This window comes from Phycodurus eques, chromosome 8 (genome assembly GCF_024500275.1).
Source record: "Phycodurus eques isolate BA_2022a chromosome 8, UOR_Pequ_1.1, whole genome shotgun sequence".
Taxonomy (NCBI): Eukaryota; Metazoa; Chordata; class Actinopteri; order Syngnathiformes; family Syngnathidae; genus Phycodurus; species Phycodurus eques.
The window spans coordinates 23,088,129-23,111,469 of NC_084532.1; the positions used below are offsets into that span (position 1 = coordinate 23,088,129).

At 40.4% G+C, this 23,341-nt stretch overlaps 1 protein-coding gene across 1 annotated transcript in view; it reads left to right on the top strand.

The window, feature by feature from the left end:
• trabd2b (TraB domain containing 2B) overlaps nucleotides 1-21,587 on the top strand; it is a 78,674-nt gene extending 57,087 nt beyond the window's left edge. The window contains 4 exon segments of the mRNA XM_061684201.1: nucleotides 3,330-3,504; nucleotides 16,142-16,238; nucleotides 19,776-20,041; nucleotides 21,367-21,587. Coding sequence (XP_061540185.1) covers nucleotides 3,330-3,504; nucleotides 16,142-16,238; nucleotides 19,776-20,041; nucleotides 21,367-21,587 — 759 coding nt within the window.
• The last annotated feature ends 1,754 nt before the right edge of the window (nucleotides 21,588-23,341 follow it).

Here is a 23,341-nt window from a genome sequence, read left to right on the forward strand (position 1 = left end):
CTGTGAATGGGTGAATGTAGGGCTTTGTAAAGCGCTTTGAGCACTCTATGGTTGATAGAGCTATATAAATGCAGTCTATACCATTTAACATACTATTTCTACATCCTAGACGACACATCTCTGTACTACTGTCAGTGCTGTGCAACCTGTGTTTGTGCGTCCCCTCCAAGGGGCGAGTGAGAGAGTGCTGTGTATTAATTAAGTGTTGTTATATGTGAATTTGGTTGGTAAAGTTAAAGTTCTGTCGACCAAAATGTAAAATGAAAAAAAAACAGTATTTTACATAATATAAATATAAAATGTGTTTCAATAATTACTAAGCTGTGAAAAATGTGTTTGCTGTTTGGCAAATCCTTGAATCTCCAGAATCTTTTTTTCCCCCAGGAAATTAATGGAAACGTCATCTTGCTTGGGTTACCAACACTGAATCCTTAAAGTTGGTATGACCTTATATAGGTGTCAAATACCGTTACGCACCATCAGAAACACAATAATATGCACAATTTAATATGTGATAAAAATAATTAATTTATTACGCTGTCATTGATTGAATTGGTAGGATACATCGCTGGCCGTCCACATCACATTTTGCGCTCACGCCGATCATCCAACTGCACAAAAGGCCTTTAATACTTCAGAAAAGCAAACGACTGTGGTTACATCATCTTCCCCACTCGCATTTTCAAAAGGTCTTATAGCCATGAGTCATTTAATAAATAAAACGAGCTGACTAAGCAGTGTAATCGGCAGAAATAAATCTGCATACACGCTTACCTTTGTGGCTGACCAGTTCCTTCTGCACTGAAGTATTACAGCGATTTACTTTTAACAAAACAGGCTTGCTCAAATCATATTTTAATCAAACTAAACAATTTTTCCTTATTGTCTAAAAACATCTCCTGACTTTCAGTCTTGAGGCGACATAATGCCGCACGGCTCCCGCAGAGTGAGGGAAGATGCAGAGTTTCACATTTCGCAGACCGTTCAAATGTTTAAGAGAGTTAATATATTTGTTCTCAAGCTATTTTCAACACTATAAATTGGTTAATAATTTGTAAAAATAATGGACATTGTGGCAACAGACCAATAGTATCGATTTGTAAAATGTACCATTTTTAGTTTCTGCCTGACAACGAGGATATTCTTTTTGTTCTTCTCTTAACACGACTCATTGAGTCTCATCCTTCCTTTGGAACGTGTTCCATAAAAAAAGCCAAAAGAAGAAGCGAGACAGATGGCAGTTTACCGCTTGATACTTGCATCAGCCATGAAGCAACTGTCGGTTGTTTTCTGAATCTTACAATCTTAAGGGAGTTGAAAATCGAATGCTCCAGACTACAGCAGCCTATGTGAAACACAATACATTCGAGCTGTCAGTGAGCAAAGGGGGTTTAACAGATTTTCCCTACATGACAAAACAAAGAATATTTGTGTTTTACAAAGGTGTGATTCCTCAGTTGTTTGGATGGGTGGGGGTTGGGGGTGTGGTGGGGGCAATATACTTTAAGCGTGAAGTCAAGAAGGTGTCAGTTAAAAGATGGATGCGAGCGAGCAGGACTTGCTCACGCGTAGTTCAATAAATCTCTAAAGTGTCAAACTCAAACACATGAAACACATCTGCGCTCACCCCAAATGTCTGCCTCTCACCAGAAACTCGATAGTATTTCATTTGTCTTACTGAGGCATTGTGGGGATCTCTACACTGTACATGTCTCAGTGATTCACTGCTCTTAAATAAGCTAATAAAATGTCATGTTGTTGCCGGTGTTGACCGTGACCGCTCTGTGAAGTTTAACACCCGACAATCGCTGCCCACTCGCCTTTGTGTTGAAAGCAATTGTTGCTGTCGCAGACGCTGGCGTCGCCACGCATCCGATGATCTAAATGCGTGCAGCTGCAGAAGCGGGTAATACGAACGTGGCAATGTCAGTGAGTTCTGTCTGAAAGGCACATGCCAGATCCAACATTATGCCTCTGACAGACCAATTTGGTGGACATTTTTTGTTTTTTGTTATTATTTGTGGTAGTAGTAGCAGCATGTCAACGTTAAAAGCTAAGAAGAGATGGTGTGGTTGGATGCACAGATTAACATTATCCAAGAGCATAATCAGTGTTAGCTTCTGATATCGGCATGTAAACACACTACACTGTAAAAAATGATTTTGGAGAGTGGTAAATTACCATGGTACTCAAGGGGGCGTGTGCGTTTTGTTGTTGTTGGTGTAATAAATGAATGAGCTGTTGTCGGTGGGCAGTTTTCACGTGTGGCGCACACTTTCCGTCCACTGCGTTTTTGCCAGCTTCAATATGCAAAATAGCGTTGTCGCCTTTCCGCGACAACTGATCACTCTGATTGGCTGTTAGCTAGCGAATCAGCACAAAAAGCAAACAAACGAGAAAAAAAAAAAGGCAGTGTATGGTAAAACAAGGTTAGCTAAACGATCATTACTTAGATTTGTTCCTGCTTGTATTATGAGCGTGTCGGGCAAGGTTAGCAGGCTATATGTGCATTTTATTTCATAAAACCGTATCTGTTGATTGTATGGAAAACAATGAGTTATCGGCCATGCTCAATAAATCCTAATGGGAAAATGCAAAGGTTGTCTGTGTGGGCATCCCACTGGTTTACTTGTTGAGTCTTTCCCTAAGTCTTGACACTGCCAAAATAGGCAGCAGCAACAATGGCGACCGTGGAACAGTGTCTGCAAGAACAAACAAACAAATGGACCTAGATGACCAGATGATACGTTTAATTATGCTGCAAAATCGATCAAGAAGGCGGCAGTGCTATGTGGAACCAAGGGGAAGGCTGTGTACGTCATCACAGCATGTGACTAAAACGGACCAATCACGAGAGATTATCTTCGCGCAGCAACAATTTTTGCCGTGTGCGCATCGAGTGACGCAGAGGGGCCGCGCGGGCCAATGTGTCGGTCACGTGATTCAATGCGGGCGTTGTCGGCCGCGCGAGCGCTGGAGTATAAAGAAGCCTTAAGTGTGCTGTATATGCACGTGAGGAAGACTGTAATTTCCACAAACAACCCAGGCTTTAGCTCCCCCCCAATATATATATATATATATATATATATATATATATATATACATATATATACAAAGCTTATCTCCCAGTGTTACATCACGTTCAACATACTGTAGTTCCTTGACACCGACTTACTGCATGACTTTCCCATTTAGACAGGACTTGGACCGCGAATATGCGTGGGACTACTGTATTGTATGTCTCTGCCGTGCTTACATCAAATGCCTACTATGAATGCCTTCCCAATAAAGTATCCTTTTGCTCTTCCTTTTTTCCCCCCCTCACCCAGTTGCCCCACTTCATCAACAGTTCCCTGCCGGCTCATGAGCGCACCACAGCTCAACAGATCGACAGCTACTTTCGCCAGGAGCTCATCTACAAGCGGAACGAGCGCATGGCTCGCCGCGTGTCCGCCCTGCTGCAGAGGAATCCCAACCAGACCTATTTTTTCGCCTTTGGCGCAGGTGAGACAGTTAGCAGAGGAGGGGTGGGCACGCAATTTGCATATTAAAGCAACCCCAAGGAGACATTTTGGTTTGATTTAGTATGCAACGGAATAGCTCTGTGTTAATGTGTGTTTATAGTGAACAATTCACTCTGTTTGAAAGCATAACAAGCACAAAACGATGATAATAATAGCACACAATAGCTCCCAGACCTCTGGCATGGAAAACTGTGTTTATACATTTGTGCACACATACATAGACACACACAGCCATACACTCATAAGTCTTGATTACAGCTAGTACCCACCTCAGAAATGAAGAACCGAGCTGTTGGTTTCAATTAGCATTCCTAGCTAATGCTGCTAATGTTGTTGGTAATGTGAATTGTATGTGTGCACGGGTGTGTGTGTGTGTTTAAGACCCAAATACCACATTCACCAGCAATCAGTTTTAATGATGATTCTTACTCATGTTACACTCTTTGTCAAAAACAATGTAAAAACAATGTGATAATGTAAAAGAACAACATACAACATACCAAGTGTTTCCAATTACTTGTTACAAGGACTGCATGGTACCCCTTTTCAATGTGTTCTACATTTTTAACAGGGATGGACCAGCTATATTTTATTTAGGGCCTGGGCACGGGGGTGTAAAGGCCTTTTTGAAATTGTTTCGTACTGTATCATTATTATTCCTAGGCTAAATCAATCGGCAGTTTGAGGGCTTGTATTCAAATATTCAAAAACTCACATTTCCAGCCATGAAAATGTTTTGGCCCTGGCCAATGAAGCTAAGTTTTCACTTAGGGGGGGGGGGGGGGATTAAAAATCAAAAATCGAATAACGCGGCTAAATTGACTTCCAAAATAGTTCGACGCAGAATTACTGCCGCCAAGCTCCGCCAGTACCAAAAAAAAAAAAAGGTTCCGCCTGAAACCAGGCGCTGCAGGAACCAATGGACATTTATTGGAGACGGACGCAGCACTCCACAAAATATCTCTAGGATAATCGGTTCTAAAAAGCTTTGATTGTGACAGGCGTAGATCAGTTAGAACCTTTAAATTTGCATTGCGGAATCGACGATATGACGTGGAAATTTTTATAACACCCTTGTTATTATGTGTTAGCGTTAACCAAGCAGACTTCGAATAAGACAAAGTTATCCGGTCGTTTTAAATACGCGTAATATTCTTTTTTAAAAAAAATTATGGTAAATTTGACAGTCTTCAACTGTGAGCTGAATTAAAGGCTTTGAATTGAATTGAAGGCTTTTTTTAAAAATAAATTTTCACTATCTGCCAAACTGCTGATTGTCAAGTGAGTTGGTTGAGTTCACTACCACCATATGGTGTTTGGTCAAAGAAAAAGTTGTCTGAACAACTCAAAAATACTTAAAAACCACATCATGATGCTCACTCTATTTATAGGCAAAAGTGCTAATAAATGGTTTAAATGATTCACTCCCATGCTCAAATCATAAAGGTTCTTCTCGTCTCAACTTTTATTCGACTATTTAGGATATTGGCCTCTTTACAATCCAGTAAGTTTCCCCGCTGTGTCTGTAATGGCGCGTGAAGTTTTATCATCCACTCGGTGACATGAAAGGACCAAACAACAATCCAGGTTCACATTAGCCAGAGTAGCACAATGCAAGTTGCAAAATCGTGTCTGTCCGTACTTAACTGACTTTAATGCATCAACCGCAACACAACTTTGGGGTTTAGAAGGGAAATTAAAATTAAAAAAAAAAAAAAAAAAAAAAAGTGTTTTAAGTATTGAAGGTTTCACCAGACATGCTTCAGAATATAAACAGTCAGGGTACACTAAGGTTTCCTCATCTTTATGGTTACCTTGGCTAGTGTATCACTTCCAACATTGTGGGAACAGTTTTGGGGGAGACCGTTTTCTTGTCCCGCGAGACTGTGAACAAGTGCACATAGCAAAGTCCATAAAGGTGTGCAAGGGTGTAGAATACCTTTGGGATTAACTCTAACAGAAATTGCGACCCATCCAAAATCTTGTAAAAAGTCTTCACACACGAGAATACCTGCAAAAGGGTGGACCATCTACCCCCCCACACCCCTCACCCTCCCCAATTCCACTTCTTGTATACAGAATAGTCAGATGTCCCAATACTTTTATTCATTTAGAGTCCACATTGATTATTAAATTTAGTGAATTGCCTCAAATCCGTTTCATCTGAGCAAAAGTCCAGCATGGAAAAGTAAAACGAAAACAGGCTGCTCGGAAAGAAGAAAGAGTCTAGGCAGCGCTGAGGTCAAAAGCGTCTGCATTTGCAGCTGTTAAGATCCCATCCTGGAGTTTTTGCACCGTGTGATTAAACTATACGACGTGCGCATAAAGTAGCTCAGCCCGGAAATCCATCTTTGACCAGATTCGGTCTGCACACCTACACCTTCCTGACTGGAAGTGCCTTTGTGTGCAAAGTGAATGCATTTCAACTTGGGAAGGCTGATTTTCCCTCCCTCCAACTGGACAGATCTGCATACATTCTTAGATTCTTAATTCAAATGACAAAAGTGCAAAACAAAGAACAAGTGAAGAAGCATGAGAGACTTGTTCACTCAATGGATTTTGTTTTAGTGCAAATATTGTTGGATTGGACGGTGATTTTTATGACAAAATTAAATGTACATCTAATTAACAATTAAATACATTACATGTATTTAAAAAATAATAATGTAAATGTAATGTCACTCTTTGACTAGTCATTACTCATATTTTGCTTAGCGAGTAGCACGGAAGTGAAACAGAATTTATTGGAACTCTTTATTAGAACATATGACAAGAAAGGCAATCACGTGCTGATCATTGTCAAAGACATTTGTGCACCATGGCAAACTGTCACTACAAAAATTAACAAATTAAAAAAAAACTATATGATGTTATTTTCAGCTTTGATTTACTACTGTTTTAAAAATATTTATACACGGTGGGTGGTTATTCAGCTCAGGCGGCAACTATTTCAGTTTCCTGCCAAGCTCTCTGACATGATTTGTGTTGCTGTAATTTTTATAGATTCTTATGTTTTGCAAGTGAGTATGTCGTAATATTTGTAAGACCTGTCAGTTCATGTAAACAACATCACTGAAGTGGTACTTGTACTAAGTTGAAGATAAGATGCTTTTCCACCGCATAGTACCGGCTCACCTCGGTAGTACGCTTAACTACGAAAACTGTGCTGCATTGAATGCATCACTAAGAATGAGAGGCTAACAAACAACAACAACACATGGTAATAAGGCTCTCCTGTACAGTAAACATCCGTTCACAGGGGATAAGGACCCGTCGCAAAAAAAAAAAAAGACCACAATTTTTTTTTTTTTTTACAATTGCTTGTATTCATAGTTTAAGATGTAAATATACAAGAAACTATCCTTTAAAACCACTTTAATATTTTAAAGTCATCTTATAACAATAAACTTAAAAATAAATGTCTCAGCCCCTGACCCTAGTGAGGAGAAGCGGCTCAGAAAATGGATGGATGTATGGATAAATGTCTCAATGATTTGATTTTTTTATTTGTTTTAAACAATTCAACGAAAGCGCATGTGTCGCCTTCCCAACTTGTGGAAATATCAGTTTCCACAAGTTGGAAAAAAAAAAGCAAATACAGTGGCTCACTTCACAAAAAGCAGCGGTTTGGCAGGTTGTGAACAATTCATACAAACAAAACTCCCATTTAAAGTTGACAGTCAAACTAAACTACAACTTTCTACTACAAGAAAGAGAATTACACATGTATTTAAAACAACCACATAGCTCTGCCTGAGGAAAGTCCTGTTAGCTTAACGCTAGTAATTTGTAACAACGCAAAACGCTATAGACAAGCTAGAAGATAGCATCGTAACTTGTACGTTTCACGAAAACAATTAGACGTCAATTACCAGTATCTTTATTGAGCAAGTTCGCACCATACAATGGAAAAGGAATGACTAAGCAAGAAAATTATTTTTTTTCTGGCATTTCCTTGCCTATGCAATGGAATCTGAACGTCCCCTTACACAACCAGGTCCAAGCGGGAAAGACGCACACTTTCCAGCTTGACTTCCTGTCTTCTTCCTGACTCTCGCTCTCATGCAGTAGCACACAAAAGTTGTGTTTAAGAGTTACGTCGCACTAAGCAGCGTCTTGTTCTTTGTGGTGTGCAGCAGGTCCTCATTTGCCAGCTCTCAGCCTGCCGCCTTATTGAAAACATCCCGTGGAATTTCCTGACACAGCCGCAGCCGAGACGCCGCTTCACACGCTTGTACGTGTGTGCTGGCGAGGCGAGTCATGTGATCAGCGTGTATTGCCAGGAAGAGTTGGCGCGTTCCAACATACACATGTACTCTAGGTTTGTTTGTTTGAGCCACTTTAATTTCCCTTCCAAAGAGCTGATTTGTCGCCAAAGCTCTGCCATGCGCGCTTTCAGGGGCCAAAGAAGGGTCTATGTAAGTGTCATGTAGAAGAAGTTGCGCAAAAATGACTCAGTTCTATTTTTTTTTTTGTCCCGTTCGGCTGTTAGGTCAAGCAGAATGGAAAATCTGTATCCCATATATGCCGAAACAGTTTTACTGTGTCACAGTGGAGCTTTTAAGCTTCCGCTGTGGTATTATAATTTAGGTTTATTGAGAATCAGACTTGATCAGTCGAACAGAACAAAGTTTCTAGAAGGGCAAAAGAAACAAAGACAAAAGGCAAAGCACTAATTGTAAACAGGATGAGTGAAGTCAATAATTACATTATCTACAACAATGAAACGTTAAATATGAGTATTGCATGGGGCTGTAGTGCTACACCCTTTGAGGGAAGGATAGGACAAGATAGAACAGGACAAGGACAGGAGAAGAAGCATGCAGGACAAGGGTCGTGAACCTGAAGTGTGGTGGCATTAATTACGTGAATTATAAAAGTCTACAGGACGAGAGTATAAGTGAGAGGATACACACGCGATTTGCATATTCATGAGTTATTTGTTGCAGTAAGGGGTGTGTGCCTGCCGATACATGCAAGTGAATTGATACCGCTTTACATGCACAAAGACTGACAGAAGTGCGCTGTAATTGCTGTGGCCGCACCGCGGCGGGTGAGGACCCCACCCAAACAATCGAGAGGCGGGATCAGGCCCCGGGGTCCACCCGAGAGCAGCCCGGCGGACGGGACACGTCCCACGCTGAGGGACCCAGGGCGGTCCGACAACCGAACACCCCACGGGGGCCGCAGGGACCCAATGCCACCCCCCCCCCCCCAGCCAACCACCCGACTCCCACCCACCGCTGTGCTTTTAAAAAAAATATACTTTAATGACATAATTAAATAGAATTAAAAACAATACTTTTCGTCACACTGAATGGCCATTGTACTGTTCTGTCCCACCTGGGGGCAATAGAAGACAGACATACGGATATACCGTTCATTGAGTCGTCTCAGGTCCCCTCAGCTCATCAGTACGGCACCAATATTAGTTGTTCTTCGCAGAGGATAAAGAATATACAGTATGACTGGGAGTACAGTTGTGTTTTCTGTCTACATTTGATGCTGCACCTAGATGCTTTTTAGTGTTAGCATTAAGCTAGCGGAATGAAAGGCTAAGCTATGTAGTTGTTTTCAATACACAAGGTGTAATTCTCTGTTTTATGTTTAGTTAGGCGGTAAACTTCGACAGGGAATGGAAACAGCTTGAAGTCTCTTTTTTGAGGAATTGTTCACTATTTGCCAACGTCACGCTTTTTGTGATGTGACTTGAGTTCATTGCCACGACACAGCGCTTGTGTCTGAAGTCTGCGCTCAAGTCAAAGCCCCCCCCAAAAAAAAACTCATATCTCGAAAAACTCGGAACTCGAGTCAGTCGTATCTCAAGGCACGACTGTATACTCTATATTGATACTACAGTTGCATCCATTAAAGTACAAAATCCAAAACTTATTTTTCAGTAGTTCAATTCAAAAAGTGAAACTCATATATAATAGATTCACTAAACAGAGTGAAATACGATATCAAAAGCTAACAAAAATCCCAAATTCACCATTGCAAGGAATTGGAATATTACATAAGAATCAATCAAAAGGATTTTCTAATATAGAAATTAGGTAGGAATTGGCTGACTGAAAAGTATTGTCGTGTGTCTTGAATGAATCTGTAAGTTTCCTTTTTTGATCTGAATTATGGAAATAAATGAACTTTTGTACCATTCTCCAATATACTGAGATGCGCCTGTATACATTTCTACAGTAATGTTAGGCTTCCCACTGAAATGTCCTTCTATATGTGATATTTTTTGTACAAAAATATCATGGGAACAAGCTCTCATGCAGGCATGCACGTCACTTGTCTTTGTAGCGCTCCACCCGAGCGTGTTTGCCTTTCTCAGCCTTTACGTCTGTTTGTCTCTCTTTCTCCACTTTCATTCCATTTCCATGTCGCTCTGCCTCGGCTTTCGGGCTGTGTCCACATGTACCGGCTAAAATAAAAAGCCTTTACTCCAGGGCCAAAATAAATCTCAGTCGAGATTTAAAAAAAAAAAAAAAAAAAAAAAATCTGCCCACATGAGAACACATTTGCAGGCTGCCAAGAGAATGCCAGTGAAATAGTGGTGCTGTATAAGCTGACCTTAAAGTCGCTTTACATCCCCTTTTTATGCCTTGCTGAACTATATTGAGCGGGTGGTGCTGTCTCATGCAAATGAGTCACTGCTCGCTCCGACCTTTCTACTGTGGGGCCAAAGCCGAGTATGAATTCCGTTACCATGACGGCCAGGGGCTACGACTCGTGGAAGTGATATCCCAGAGTGTGAAGAGAAAAGCAAGCGCCCGATAAGACAGTCAAAACGTTGATTGTATTTTCACTCGTGGAAGCAGCCATCCATTCATTTTCTACAGCGCTCATTCTGTTTAGGTTTGCGGATGAGCTGATTTCGTGCGTAAAACAGACTACACCCTGTACTGGTCGCCAGTATATTTCAGGGAACCGCTAGCCACATTGACACTTGTCAATTAGTGGAGCCAATCCCAAATCCCAAGTCAACAACATCGCCAAATGCTGACGTATGTAAAATTCAGCACAGCTCATTAACGGACGCATTTCAAAAATAGGCAGAGCTCAAAAGATTTTTTTGATTTCACACTAGATGGGTGGGAAAGTACTCACTATTTTTACACAAGCATAAATGTCCATTTCCATAATATGGTCCCTTTGAAACGACTAAAAAACAGTTAAGTGTCAATGTTGAAAAATGAAAAAAAACAAAATAACCCAACTTGGCCAAAGAAAATTTTGGGGAAGTTTTCCAGAAATGTAGTGGAAATAGTCCTATTTTTTATACCTACTTGTCAAAGACAGAACTAGCGTGCAGACATGACATCAGCGTCTCCGTGTTGTCTTGTCTCAGCCACTTTTATAAGACTGATGACATCACAGACGGAACATTACGAAATCACGGACACACCTTCTTTGTATGCGAAGCTCATGAGTTCAATCATTGGCGACGTTCTTCCAACACTTTTTTGAACAAGATTAAGGTTTGGTCTTGAAGCCTGACTTGTGTTAATGCAAGTTTGTGTCATGATTTCAAAACACTTTTCTCCCGGATAATGTTTCATTAAAGTATCTTCCCCTCCCTTTGGCCAGCTCTCAAAACCAACAAGGGTAATTTGCGGTTTAATATTGTCATCGATTTCATGGCTATTAGTGTCTCATTTTCTACAACGCGAATGATTTCACAAATATTAAGATCAGGAGTTGAACATCTTCAACGTGTGTAAAAGGGGCAAAATCAGACCAAAAAAAAAAAAAATGAAGACATCAAAATATGGCTGATGGTGAAATACAGTACATTGAGTTTACCATAACTTTAACTGGACAGTAGTGCGCAGCTCGCCAGCTTGGCCCACCACAATGGATATTTCGATGTGAATGTAGAATGGCTTGTGCCGAAGTGGCGCTTTGTATTTGACCGTTTCATCGATGATATTTTATCATTGCATAACGCCCCAGAACCTGCTCTCTCAATGGTGCGCCTCATCTTTCTCTTTCTTTCTTTTCACCATATTCTTTGTCAAAAGTTACCTCTTTAATTAAAAGGAGGGAAGTTTCCTTCTTGAGCTCACAATGACCTGGCTCTATCCTTACTATACCCGGAAGGACAGCTGGCATTGGCTACAGCCACCCGCATTGGGGTAGAAAATGGATGGTTAGACTAAAATGCATGAGAATGTTTTGTATTTTGAAGGTTATTTTTAACACTATGGTTTCTGTAACATTTTATACTATAAAATGTCAGTGGAATTATTCATTATTTATCATTTTAAGAATTGTCAGCTAAGATTTACAGTATCTGCAAGCCCAATGCAGTCCTCAAAAGAGCCACATGTTGCTCGCAAGCCATTGGTTCCCAAACCCTGGTCTATGGTATAATCCGAGGATTCACCTCACTTATTGATATTAATGCAGCTCATTGGTTTGCTCACATATGCGCGTGATTAGCACTAAAGAGCATCATGTGTTAGCCTGGCCCGTCGTCTTAATGTTACATTCCGAAAATGCAATGTTCCGTGCCTTGCCTGCTTCAAGCTAAGTTGGCCTCAATTCCAACAGCACAAGAAAATATTCATAGGGAAGGTGCATACACGCACACACACCTGCACAATTATCTCTTCACCATCTTGGCAGGCTAGCAACAAACACACACACACACGTGCATCAATACAAAGCTGCCCTTAAAGAACAGAAATAAACTGTCATAGAAGAAGTTTTAATGACGGAACACGAGAATTGTTTGGAACATCCATGAATAATAAACCGCAACTTTAATTAGTGGGCAGAGGTGTGTGTGTGCGTGTGTTAGTTGAACTAAACAAACAGCTGCTCCTCATACTCTTGTCTCAGCAGGGAAATACTGCGGCTGAAGGAGGGAAAAAAAAAAAAAAAAAAAAAAAAAAAAAAAAAAAAGTGCAAACAAAAAGCAAACAACGGGGCGTGTTTTGTTTTCTTCTATTCCTGCGCTAAATGTTGTCAGCTTTCCTCTACTGGGAGATGATTACATTCAGCAGCAGCAATGGAGCATTTAGACGAGCCATATTATGCCATTTAAAAAAAAAAATAATGTTTAGAATTTAAAACATGTCTTACTAAAATGTTTCGGACTTTCTTGAAATATGATAAAGAATTACTGCATACTTAAGATCCACTTGGTCGCTCTGGTTGAAATCACTCGGGTCTTAGTGACGGCGGTTGAGTATCATGCAAATGCATAGTATGGCGTCCGTTACCATGACGGCCAGCGTTGGAGCTACGGTGAAGCGAAGGCTACTCAGTGTTGCCAACTTAGCAACTTGATAAACAGGTCTTTTTTTTTTTTTAAGCAAATTAGCAATTTGATAAACTAAATGGAATGTTTTTTTTTTTTCATTCTTAAAATGTAGTGCGAAATCTGCCCGACAGAAACGATTTGTAAAAAGCAATACAAAAAAAGTCACATTTCCATAATATGTCCCCTTTGAATTGCACTGAACCGTGCAGGCCTCTCCTATTGCTTTTCAGTCAAGCTTTTTCGAGCTTTGCAAGTGATCGGAACATAAAACAGAACTCGAATGTGAGCAGCCGTCACTCGCGAGTCCCTAAGCATAAGTGCAATAGAGACAGTCAGACAGACGTGGTCCTGCATTCATAGGAAGTGAAGTCATTATAGAGATGACGAATGAGTGTGGGAGCTGAAGAGAAGCCATCCAGATTGTCCGAGCTGGACTGAGAGGCGGAATTTACCGTTTTAATCTGGAGCACCGTATGTAGTTTGGCAGCGCTCCACAGAGCTTTGAGTGATTTATAAAGGCGGTCAAAAGGGTAACCGTTAGATGCACAGCAAGGTGCACGGGTGTCGGCCTTTATTGAAATCTTTGAGGCACGTGTACACACACACACACACACACACACACACACATCAATGGGCGATGCAGCGAAGGGGAAAAAATGAATGCGTGGAAGGAGGAACCAAAGCAGATGCTTCCATTTGAGGTCACCAACTGTTTTTTCACTCACCGCACGTTTCAGATGAATTGAAACATTCTGAAAGGCTTTCAGGATCATTGTGTTCTGATGCAAGATTAAAAACATGCCTCCAGGGATATGAGCGGGCCTTCGGGGAGTCTATGAAAAATAAGTAGACGTAGAAAAACGTTGACTACAACATTACACCTGCACAAGATCCAGTACAAGAGGTTTTTTTTTTTTTAATGAGACCTTTGTGATTGACACTGACAGAATATCATTGTTATAACTCTTAAATAGCATTAATGCCGAGATAAGACATGAAAGACAAACACTTTCTATTTACATATATGCCAACATTACATATCATGTTTAAGTGAAAGTATGCATTTTTTCCCCTACAACCCCTAGGTACAAGAGTTTAGAGAATGTGAAATAATTTTCCTTACCAAAAAATAAAAAAATAAATTTAAAAAAATAAAAAAAGTGCATTATGCCCTATACAGGAGTAATTACAGTACTGTATGTATATGGCTTGGGGACGGCGCGGTGGCCGTTCTGTCTCATGCTTACTTAAAACCTGGAAATGTATTTTTAGCAGGAGTGAACGCTTTTGTGCATTTTTTGGGGGGCTGTAACCTGTGACAGCGATTAAAATTTTGCTTGGCCACTCATGAAAACTGTTGCCAAACCACGCACACTGTGCAACAGTTCAGTCGAGTTCAGCCACGCTGCTCAGTGTGCGGCAGCCTTTACATAAACGGTCTTAAATCATTAAACTCACTTGTTTGCATTTAAACACAATAATAAATGTTAAGGAATGCAAGCAAATTGTAACAGCAAAGTAGACTGCTTGGGCTATTAGTAGCTGCATCGCAGAAACATGCTAACACTTTTGACAGCGGACAAGGCGCATTCAAGATTGAAAATCACAATCAACGAATTAAACCAAAGCCCACCAGATGGTGCTAAAGTAATACTTTTATTGCTTTGGCCTGAGCACCAAAATGACGACTAGACGAGATTTTCAGCGAATAACGGAAGATAGTTCCCCCAGAAAATCTGCGAATATGCGACTTTGCAACTGCAGAATATGCAGGGGTTCAATGTACATTTTTTTTAAATCACCCATAAAAGGTCATGTTAACCAAGCTTCAAACAATAGACAACAATGCAACAAGCTGATTCCAAATATCTGCGATTGGCTGGCAACCAGTTCAGGGTGCACCCCGCCTCCTGCCCGATGACAGCTGGGATGGGCTCCAGCACGCCCGCGACCCGAGTGAGGAGAAGCGGCTCAGAAAATGGATGGATGGATGGATGGATGGATGGATGGCTTCCAAATATGCACAATAAATTCAAGAAGAACTATGAAATGTTACATCCGACGAAACAGGTTTCTGGCTTGTGGAGAATGTCAAAAATGGTCAAAGAAAAATGACTCCCTTCGAGAAAATTCCATCAGATCTCGTCTCCACTCCCTGCCGAAACAGCCAATCACGGCTCAGTTGTGAAGTTGTCCTGCCAAGAGCAACACGCAGTGCCCTCTTCTTTGACTTGGTCAGAAACAGCGTCATGATAAATATGGCACAGGGGAGGAGGAGATGACTAAATGCAAGTGTGAAGCTTGGATATTTTTAAGGGGTTGTTAGCAGGCTGCAAAAAGGAGAGCTTTTTTATTATTGAGTGTGTGGATGAACAGAAGGCAGTGTGTTTGTAGAAGTGATGTCATGCAGTGTACTCGGATGCTCTGAATGATAAGACGCTTGTCAGCTAGGGGCTGGGGGCCCACATATTTGGTGTAAGAGTGGTGGAATCATGCAAGGGGGTGAAGAGGGTGATGGCCAGCGAGACAACAGGTCGAGTGTCAACAACAAGCATTGTTATGGAGCAGGTTTGCACTTGATCTGCCCCTGCTATATTCCGCCATGGAGCGCTAGAAAATGAAGTTGCCATCTTACTATGGAGGAAGAAACAGATTTACAAAAGAGCACTGAGCATACAGTACTGAGCATACACTATAATAATAAATAATAATAAAAATACTCAAGGGAAAACACCACAATTGTTGCTTATGACTTAAGAAAAGTTAGATTTTAGAAAAAGTGCTATTATTTTTAAAAAGTAAATCAATAATAAAGCTGTATTTGTTTTCAAGAAAAAAAAAGTGGTATATTTGAAAACAAAATAGCTGTAATTGTTGTCGTTAAATATTTTAATCTCACGAGAGTAAAGTGGCGTATTTTGGGGGGAAAAAAGGTGCATTTTTGAGAGAAAAATTTACATTTTCAGGAAAAGATGCTTTTGTTTTTTTGTTTAATTTAAGTCTTACCATGAGAATAATACTTCTACGTTAACAAAAGTACATTTTACGATAACATTTTTGTTTTTTTGTTTTTGTTTTTAAAAGAGTCAATCTTACATGAATGGAGTAGATTTTTTTAAAGAAAAAAAGTGGTACATTTGAGAAAAGTCGCAATACCAAGTGGCACAGCGTTTTTTTTTGTTTGTTTGATTGTTTGTTTGTTTTATAGCAGAAGTCATCATGTTACAAGAATTACGTTTTTTTTTTTTTTTTTTTTTTTTTGGTCAAAATGAATTCATAGCTCTTCATGTCTAGTTCCGTGCTTGGTTTAGTCCTGACTCTGCCTGGCTCGGCCTACTTTCAGGTCACTTCCTGGGGAACCACAGCGTGCTCGACATCCTTCGACACGACGGCTACATGATCGATCACGTCACGCCGGATGACCAGCAGCCTGTGACACTGTGAGTACGCAGTAGATTGTAACAAATTACCGATTTGGTCCTGCAAAGACTTGGTGATGGTAATTGAGTCTGGAAAACAGAATGTGCCTGGTGTCTTTCAACGTCGCAGTAAATGTATTGAAGTGCAGTGCAAACATTGTCCAAATTGCGTTTTAAAAACCAAACAAAGCCCAGGAATCCTTTGATACTTCATCAGCTCACTCCCTTCCTCCCCAACCGTCACCCCAGTGGCGCGCTGCCAGCCTTGCTTGTCTGTGCGCGGCAGTCAGTGGTACCGTGATCCAAACAAACGCGTGCACACACACGTGTATGCATGTGAAGACAGCAGAGTTGTGCCAAGAAGCATGGGAGACCCCCTGTGCCTGGTGTGTATATGTATGTGTGTGTGTGTTTTCACAACAAGGGGGACTGCTTACAGTTATTCTGTGGTTGAAACATTCAATCAGAAAAGTACAAGAGTGGCAAACAAGTTGTGCTTTTAGAGGAGACATTTTTTTCTTCACAATTCAAACTAGTTTTGTGTCTTAATAACATGACATTCTTTTCATCAAAATAACACAAAAATCAATACTTTTCCCTTTTGATTCTTAAGGCTCACTGAAATCAGCCTGTTTTGAGGGGGTGGTCCAGTCGCATAAAAATGAGCCACTGCCCACCATGCCCCCCTCCACTGCAGGGCCAATGCAGAGTATTGCTTACCATAACGACCGGGGACAGAGTTAGGGTGTTGCAATGAGGAAAAGGCATCAAGACAACACAACCATCGATTGTATTTTCACTCGGGGGACACCGTACTTCATCACTAAATTATGCTTGTCAAATAATACGGTTCAGTGACTCCTAAACACGGTTCCGCGGCACATTAGTGTGGGAGATCAATTATTCAATTTGTATTATTTCGACCAAAAAGTATTATTCATTTACCGCAAATAATGTATCTTTGTTCATCTATCCTGCCAGCGACAAGCTGAACAATGAAATGCTCTTCCACTAGATGGCAGAAGGTAAAATTAACCCACCTGTTGCCATTCATACAACAGAATATTGGACTCTTTTACTGTTTGGAGATCCCATTAACAATACACACATTTATGGTATGTGCAGTTTCAACATTCCCAACATTGCCACCATTTCCTTGATTTAAAACACACTGGTAAATCTAAAATCCATTTTAGTATACATGGGTCAAATCTGAACCAGAACAGCCACAGTGTACGCACACTTACATGTACATTACCTTTTTAAAATCTTTTTATATTTTTGTATTTTTAATGTAAGGAAAAGTCATCCAATTTCAAGGTGGAAAAAAAAAAATAAAAAAAAAATCACAGGGTATTTTTATTGCTGTCAAATGTTAAAACAGGTATAATTTGAACTAAAAGTAATGTAAAACATCCACAGGCATTCATCCAGTTGTGCTTTTACAAACGTCACTGCAAATTACACGCGTAAACAGAACTCCCCTCCATCCCATGTGTGCGGGTGTGGGCTGACAAGCGGGCTGTTGACTGCGGTCACGCTCGCACAACCACACAGCCAGCGTACGCACAACACAAGGTGGCATGACGAGGAAATGGGATTTTAATAAAGAAAAACAGAACCACCACAAAGATGGCCACAGGAGAGGTGTTTACGAGCCTTGTTATCCTGGACTTTGAGGGATTCTGTGACTGACAGGCTGAGCTGAGCGCCGCTGTCTTTCAGCTTGCGTGGAAGCCAGACCACAGACCTGGAGCTATCATCACCCCGAGCCAGCCATCAAAAATTCTGCATGGAGGCTTTTTAGAGGCCGTAAAAGGAGGAAAAACAGCTTGTTGAATACATTGCAACATTCTGAATGTGAGAAAAGGGTTGCAGGAAATCCCAACATGAGCATCACATAAGCTTGAGTGGCTTTTCAGGCACAATAGAAACAGCACGAGAAGACATGCCAGGATTTTACGTTGCACTCGATACGGAATTACTGTATCTTGACGTTCTCGGTCTGCTATTAAAGGAACACAATGTAGTTTGTTTTAGGGAGCATCACGTGCAAACCATATTGATGGAGGAAAAACATGGGGAGAGAAAATATGAGTAATGGCTGGAAGAGAGAATAGCATGGCAGATTATTAATTCTGGGTGGTCCACTTTGAGCCAGATTGAGTTGTGATGCAAAAGCAGAACCAAATGACTTTCAACTTCCTGTGATTTTGGCGAACCTCTAAAAAGGTTGAACACAACCTGTTCCGGGATGCTGGTCAATTATTAAAAAAATCCCCATAGGAAATACTGGAAGTAATTAAGTTTAATAGATCAAATGTTGCCATCATAAAGCCTTTTTCATTGTACTGACTATTTTAAATCAGGGATTCCAAACCACTGTGCCCTTATCCAAGTTTACTTAATTGGTAGGGAATATGTTAGTTATTTCCTTCATATAATGCATCTTTGTTAATCTATCTATGCCAGCGATGTATAGTGACAAGTAGAACAATAAATGTTCTTCCATTAGCTGTTACAATGTACACTTAACTAGTGTATCTACATCTTGCCATTCAGACAAGAAAATAATAATGGGTTCAACTTGAATTTAAACTTGGATAACATTTGAGCATTGTAACCTATCAAAAAGAGTGCAGAGGCGACCAGCGGATGAAGCCATGAAGGCACGGATTACTGTTTCAAAGTGCTGCTGTGTAAGAAAAGGCTTCACATTTTGTCAGCTGTCTCACGTGAAAAAAAAATTAGGCTTAACTATTTACTAACTTGGGTAATTGTCTAACAAAAATGAATGTTGTTCTTTACAGAAAATGTGAAAATAAGTGGAAAAAATTTTTCCTTAAGCCATGACGTATGTAAACACGTTCCTTAATAAATGTATTTAAATGTTCAACAGCATCAGAATATGAGCCGTCAAACTGCATGGCAAGTATTATTACAAATACACAACAAATTGATGGATAACTAGTTTTGAAATCAGAAGCTAATGAAAACAGTTCAACTATTTTAGATTTTAAAAGGGGGTCTGGTAACAAAAAATGCTTGCAATTTTCAAATGATGGTGTTTTCGCAAGTTTGAAACCAAACTGGGGAGGTGAAGCAAGGGAACCTCGGCAAAATATTGGCAGCTTGGAAGTGCATACCGCAAGTCAAATGTTTCCAACATGTCGATAAATCTCTGCTTTTGCAACGTAAAAATGGGCAAAAGTAGCCAAAGATAGGTATGCCAAGGTTGTGGCATCATGTTCAAAAAGACTTCATGCCGGCACTGCTGCCAAAGGTGTATCAACAAAATATTGGGCACTATGTTGTTGTTGTTTTTCAATAAATTACAATCTCTTCAAATCTTTAAAAAATCTAATCAAAATCAAATTACAATTAAATTAAAATGTACAAATACTTATTTAATTTTGTGTGCGAATTTTGAGGGGAAGAAAACTGTATCCATTTTGTAATAATGTCATAAAATAACAAAATGTGGAAAAAGCTATGAAAACGTTCTGGAAGCACAGTAGTTTTTCCTTAGAAACCATGCTGATTTGTCTACTTTAACAGAATAACAGACCGCGAGCCAACCGGCAGCATGAGCACGGCTCCTCCCACCAGTTGGCCCACCAGATCGGGCGAGACGGTGCTCAGTAGCCTGCCTGGCGTCGGCGAGGAGGAGGAGCTTCCCCACATCCTGCAGCCGGACAGCCTGAGTCAGCTGGAGGAGTTCGGAAGGCGCAAGCGTCCTCGAAAAGCTCACCGCGGCCACGGGAGGCCCCGCCTCTTCAGTGACCTCTGGGTTCGCTTCGGAGACGGGTGAGAATTGTACTACCGTCGTCGGTGATTCCCAACCGGTGTGCCGTGAAATCAGGCAATCATCAGATGGGCCCTGGGATTGTATCCAGTTTCACTTAATTGGTCTGAAAATTATTTTTTATTTTCTACAAATAAGATAGCTTTGTTCATCTATGCCGGTGACATATAGTGACTGACAGACCAATAAAATGTTCTTCCACTAGATGGCAGAAGGTACTATTAACCTGTGTATCCCCCTGCTGCCAGTCACATAACATAATAAAGTATTAGTTTAACTAAACAGGCCCAAATTTCACAGAGTAAATTTGTGAGTATACAGAGAAGAGGTCAGCATTCATTTAGTATATGTACTTTTTGTGCCATCTTTGCTTGGTGGTGTGCTGTGAGATTTTTATCATATAAAATATGTGCTTTGGGTCAATAAAGGTTGTGAAACTGCCAACAACGTGTAACAATAACTTGTAATTCATTAACATTGTAACATTCTCACTGTAATATTACTACAGCGTGACAGGAATAATTAATTGTTAGATGCATTGCGATTAATTCATCCTTTTTCTATAACGCTTGACCTCATAAGGTTTGCGAGTGAGCTGGAGACTATCCCAGCTGACTTTTGGACTTGAATATGTATTCATTGTGCTAGCAAGAGGAGCTAAGAGGAGGAGCTGTGTGTGACTTTTGAGTGTATGCTGTATTATTTTATTTTTTTTTGTGGTAAGATAAACACTTCCTAGCCTACAACATTAAAACTATAAAAAAAATTAAAGAAAATCTAATTAAAACACATTACAAGTAATAAAATAAACATAGTGAAACAGTAGTACTGTGCTTTACTGTATGTTTAACAGTTTAAAAGGTGTTTAAGAGTATAGAAGGTGTTTATATGAGTATAGTAGAGAATTTGCACATAGTAGCGGTTAACAGGATTGTGGGGAAAAGTGTGGTGGGTTCATATAGCTGCTTGTTCGCTACTTTGTGGATTTCACCTATTTCCGGGGTGGTCTGGAACCTAACCCAGGCGATCAACAACAGACTACTGTACAAGTAAAAGCTTGGTCTCAGAATGAATTAAACTCCCAAATCAAGGTATCACTGCACTTCATTGACACCTATTACTACTGTCTTATTAGCCAGGGCTTTGGGGCCATCTTTTGTTTGAATTTATGGGCGCTACAAAAACAGCACAAAAATAGCTGGGAATAGGTTCCGCTAAAGAAAAAAAAAAAAAAGAAAAAAAATTCAACGAGGTGAATTTGTGAATAGCGGACCATAAATAGGTGAGGGTTCATTATACAGTAAAAGTAAACCGAATAAGCCTTTTGTGCTCCTCGTCCTGCAGCACCTGCCTCGCCACCTAACGTGAGGATCATCAACGGTTACGTGACAGTGGAGTCCCCGCTCACCCACCCGGAGGACCACGCCATGGACAAACACCTGAGTCCGGCCTCTTTCGCATCACCCGGCCCCACCTCAGCGCAGCCGCCTTCGTCAGCCCGCGGCGCGCTATCGCTGACGTGCACTTTAGCCTGGCTGCTGTTGTACGTGCTGCTCACCTCCTGACCGCCACAGGGAACACTACCAGCAAAACAAAGATTAAAACTACCACAATGCAGGAATGTTGTGAGCGACGCTGCCGAGCCCTTCAAAAAGCTGCCAATGCCTTCACACGTGAGTCAGCCATGATGCTCACCATGAGTGGACTACAATGGTCCAAAGGCCTCTACACCACAGGGAAGAAACTAAATGGAGAACTGGAACTGTTTAGAGCTGGTGCTGATTTAATGGTCACAACATGCGACCATTAAATCAGTGGTTCTCAAAGTGGGGTCCGTGAGCCATAATTTCGTGGGCCGCCAAAGGATTTGCAATAACTTTTGTCTTATCGTTTAAAGACGTGTGTATGGGGGACCGCCGCGCCAATAAAACAAACATAATAAGACAGTTACTCCTCTCTACTTTAGCTTTGGATTTTGGATGGAATTAAATTAGGATTGTGACATATAAATCCGACACCCCTTCATGAATAGTGAAACAATAGGCGTATTTTTGAGAATGCAGTGGTGCCTTGAAGTAAAATTGACCCGACATCTGTGTTTTTCAAGATAAGAGTTCAGGTGACTTTTGTTGCTTTGACTTGCGAGCAAAAACTTGAGATACGTGCGCTGTAGGGTGGCAGTGACCTCTATTCACTTCACAAGAAGCAGCAGTTTGGCACATTGTGAACAATTCTTTCCAGAAGAGGCTTCAAGTGGTTTATTGTCGCTCCTTGTTGAAGTTTATTGTCAAGCTAAAAAGAAAACTGAGAATGACACATTGTTTATTTAAAACTACCACATAACTTCGCCTTAAAGTCCACTGGCTTTATGCGAACACATAACGGTAAACACCATAAACTGGCTAACAAATGGCATCAGTGTTGTGGTGTTGTGACCCTTGAAGCGACGGATATTTGAACACAAATGGTGGAGAAACGCATGTAGACAGGTTGGACCACGAATAGCGAAAATCTGTGATGCCCATTATAATTGCATTGAGAACAAAAACATTTTTTTTTTTTTTTTTTTTTTAACCAAAACAGTTCTTGAATTAGTGGTAATAAATCACCAATAAGCATTTTTAGGTTTGTTCCCCTCCCCCACAAAAAGGAAATAGTTCGACCTCCCTCCAAAAATAAAAAAAATAAAAATAAAAAATGAAGAAAAAATATGTTATCTGTTTATTTTTATTATTTGAAAAACAATCCACAAATAGGTGAATCCGTGGTTCGGAAACACGAGTATGCGAGCATGGTCAGTGAACGAATTCAACTCGTATCTCAAGGCACCACTGTATCGTCCTATCAGAGAATAAAGGCGGATTTTCCATAATAAAAGATTTTAAATCACGAGAAAACAGTAGGATTTTTCAAATTAGCATTACAAGTTTCGTACCTTCTAAAATTTATTTTGACTTCGTATCACATTAACACTATCTTGGAAAATAACAACTGCATTCTCATAAGATTACAAACTTTATCCTGAAAATCATGAATTTGTTATCGCAATGTTGCAAATTTTACTCAAAAATAGGCAACTTTTTAATTCATATGGCATTTAGAAGTACAATGTGGTAGTTATGTCTAGTTGATGGTAAGAATTATCAGGTGATCCCTGGGGGGGAATCTCTTAAAAAGGGAACCAAAAAGTTTGAAAACCCCTGCATTAAATAATACTAAATAGACATATTTGATTAACATTGATATTGAGAATACAACCTAATAACGACTATAACTCTGTGAGATAACACAGTCAAACAGTGCTGTGGTGGGGAGCACT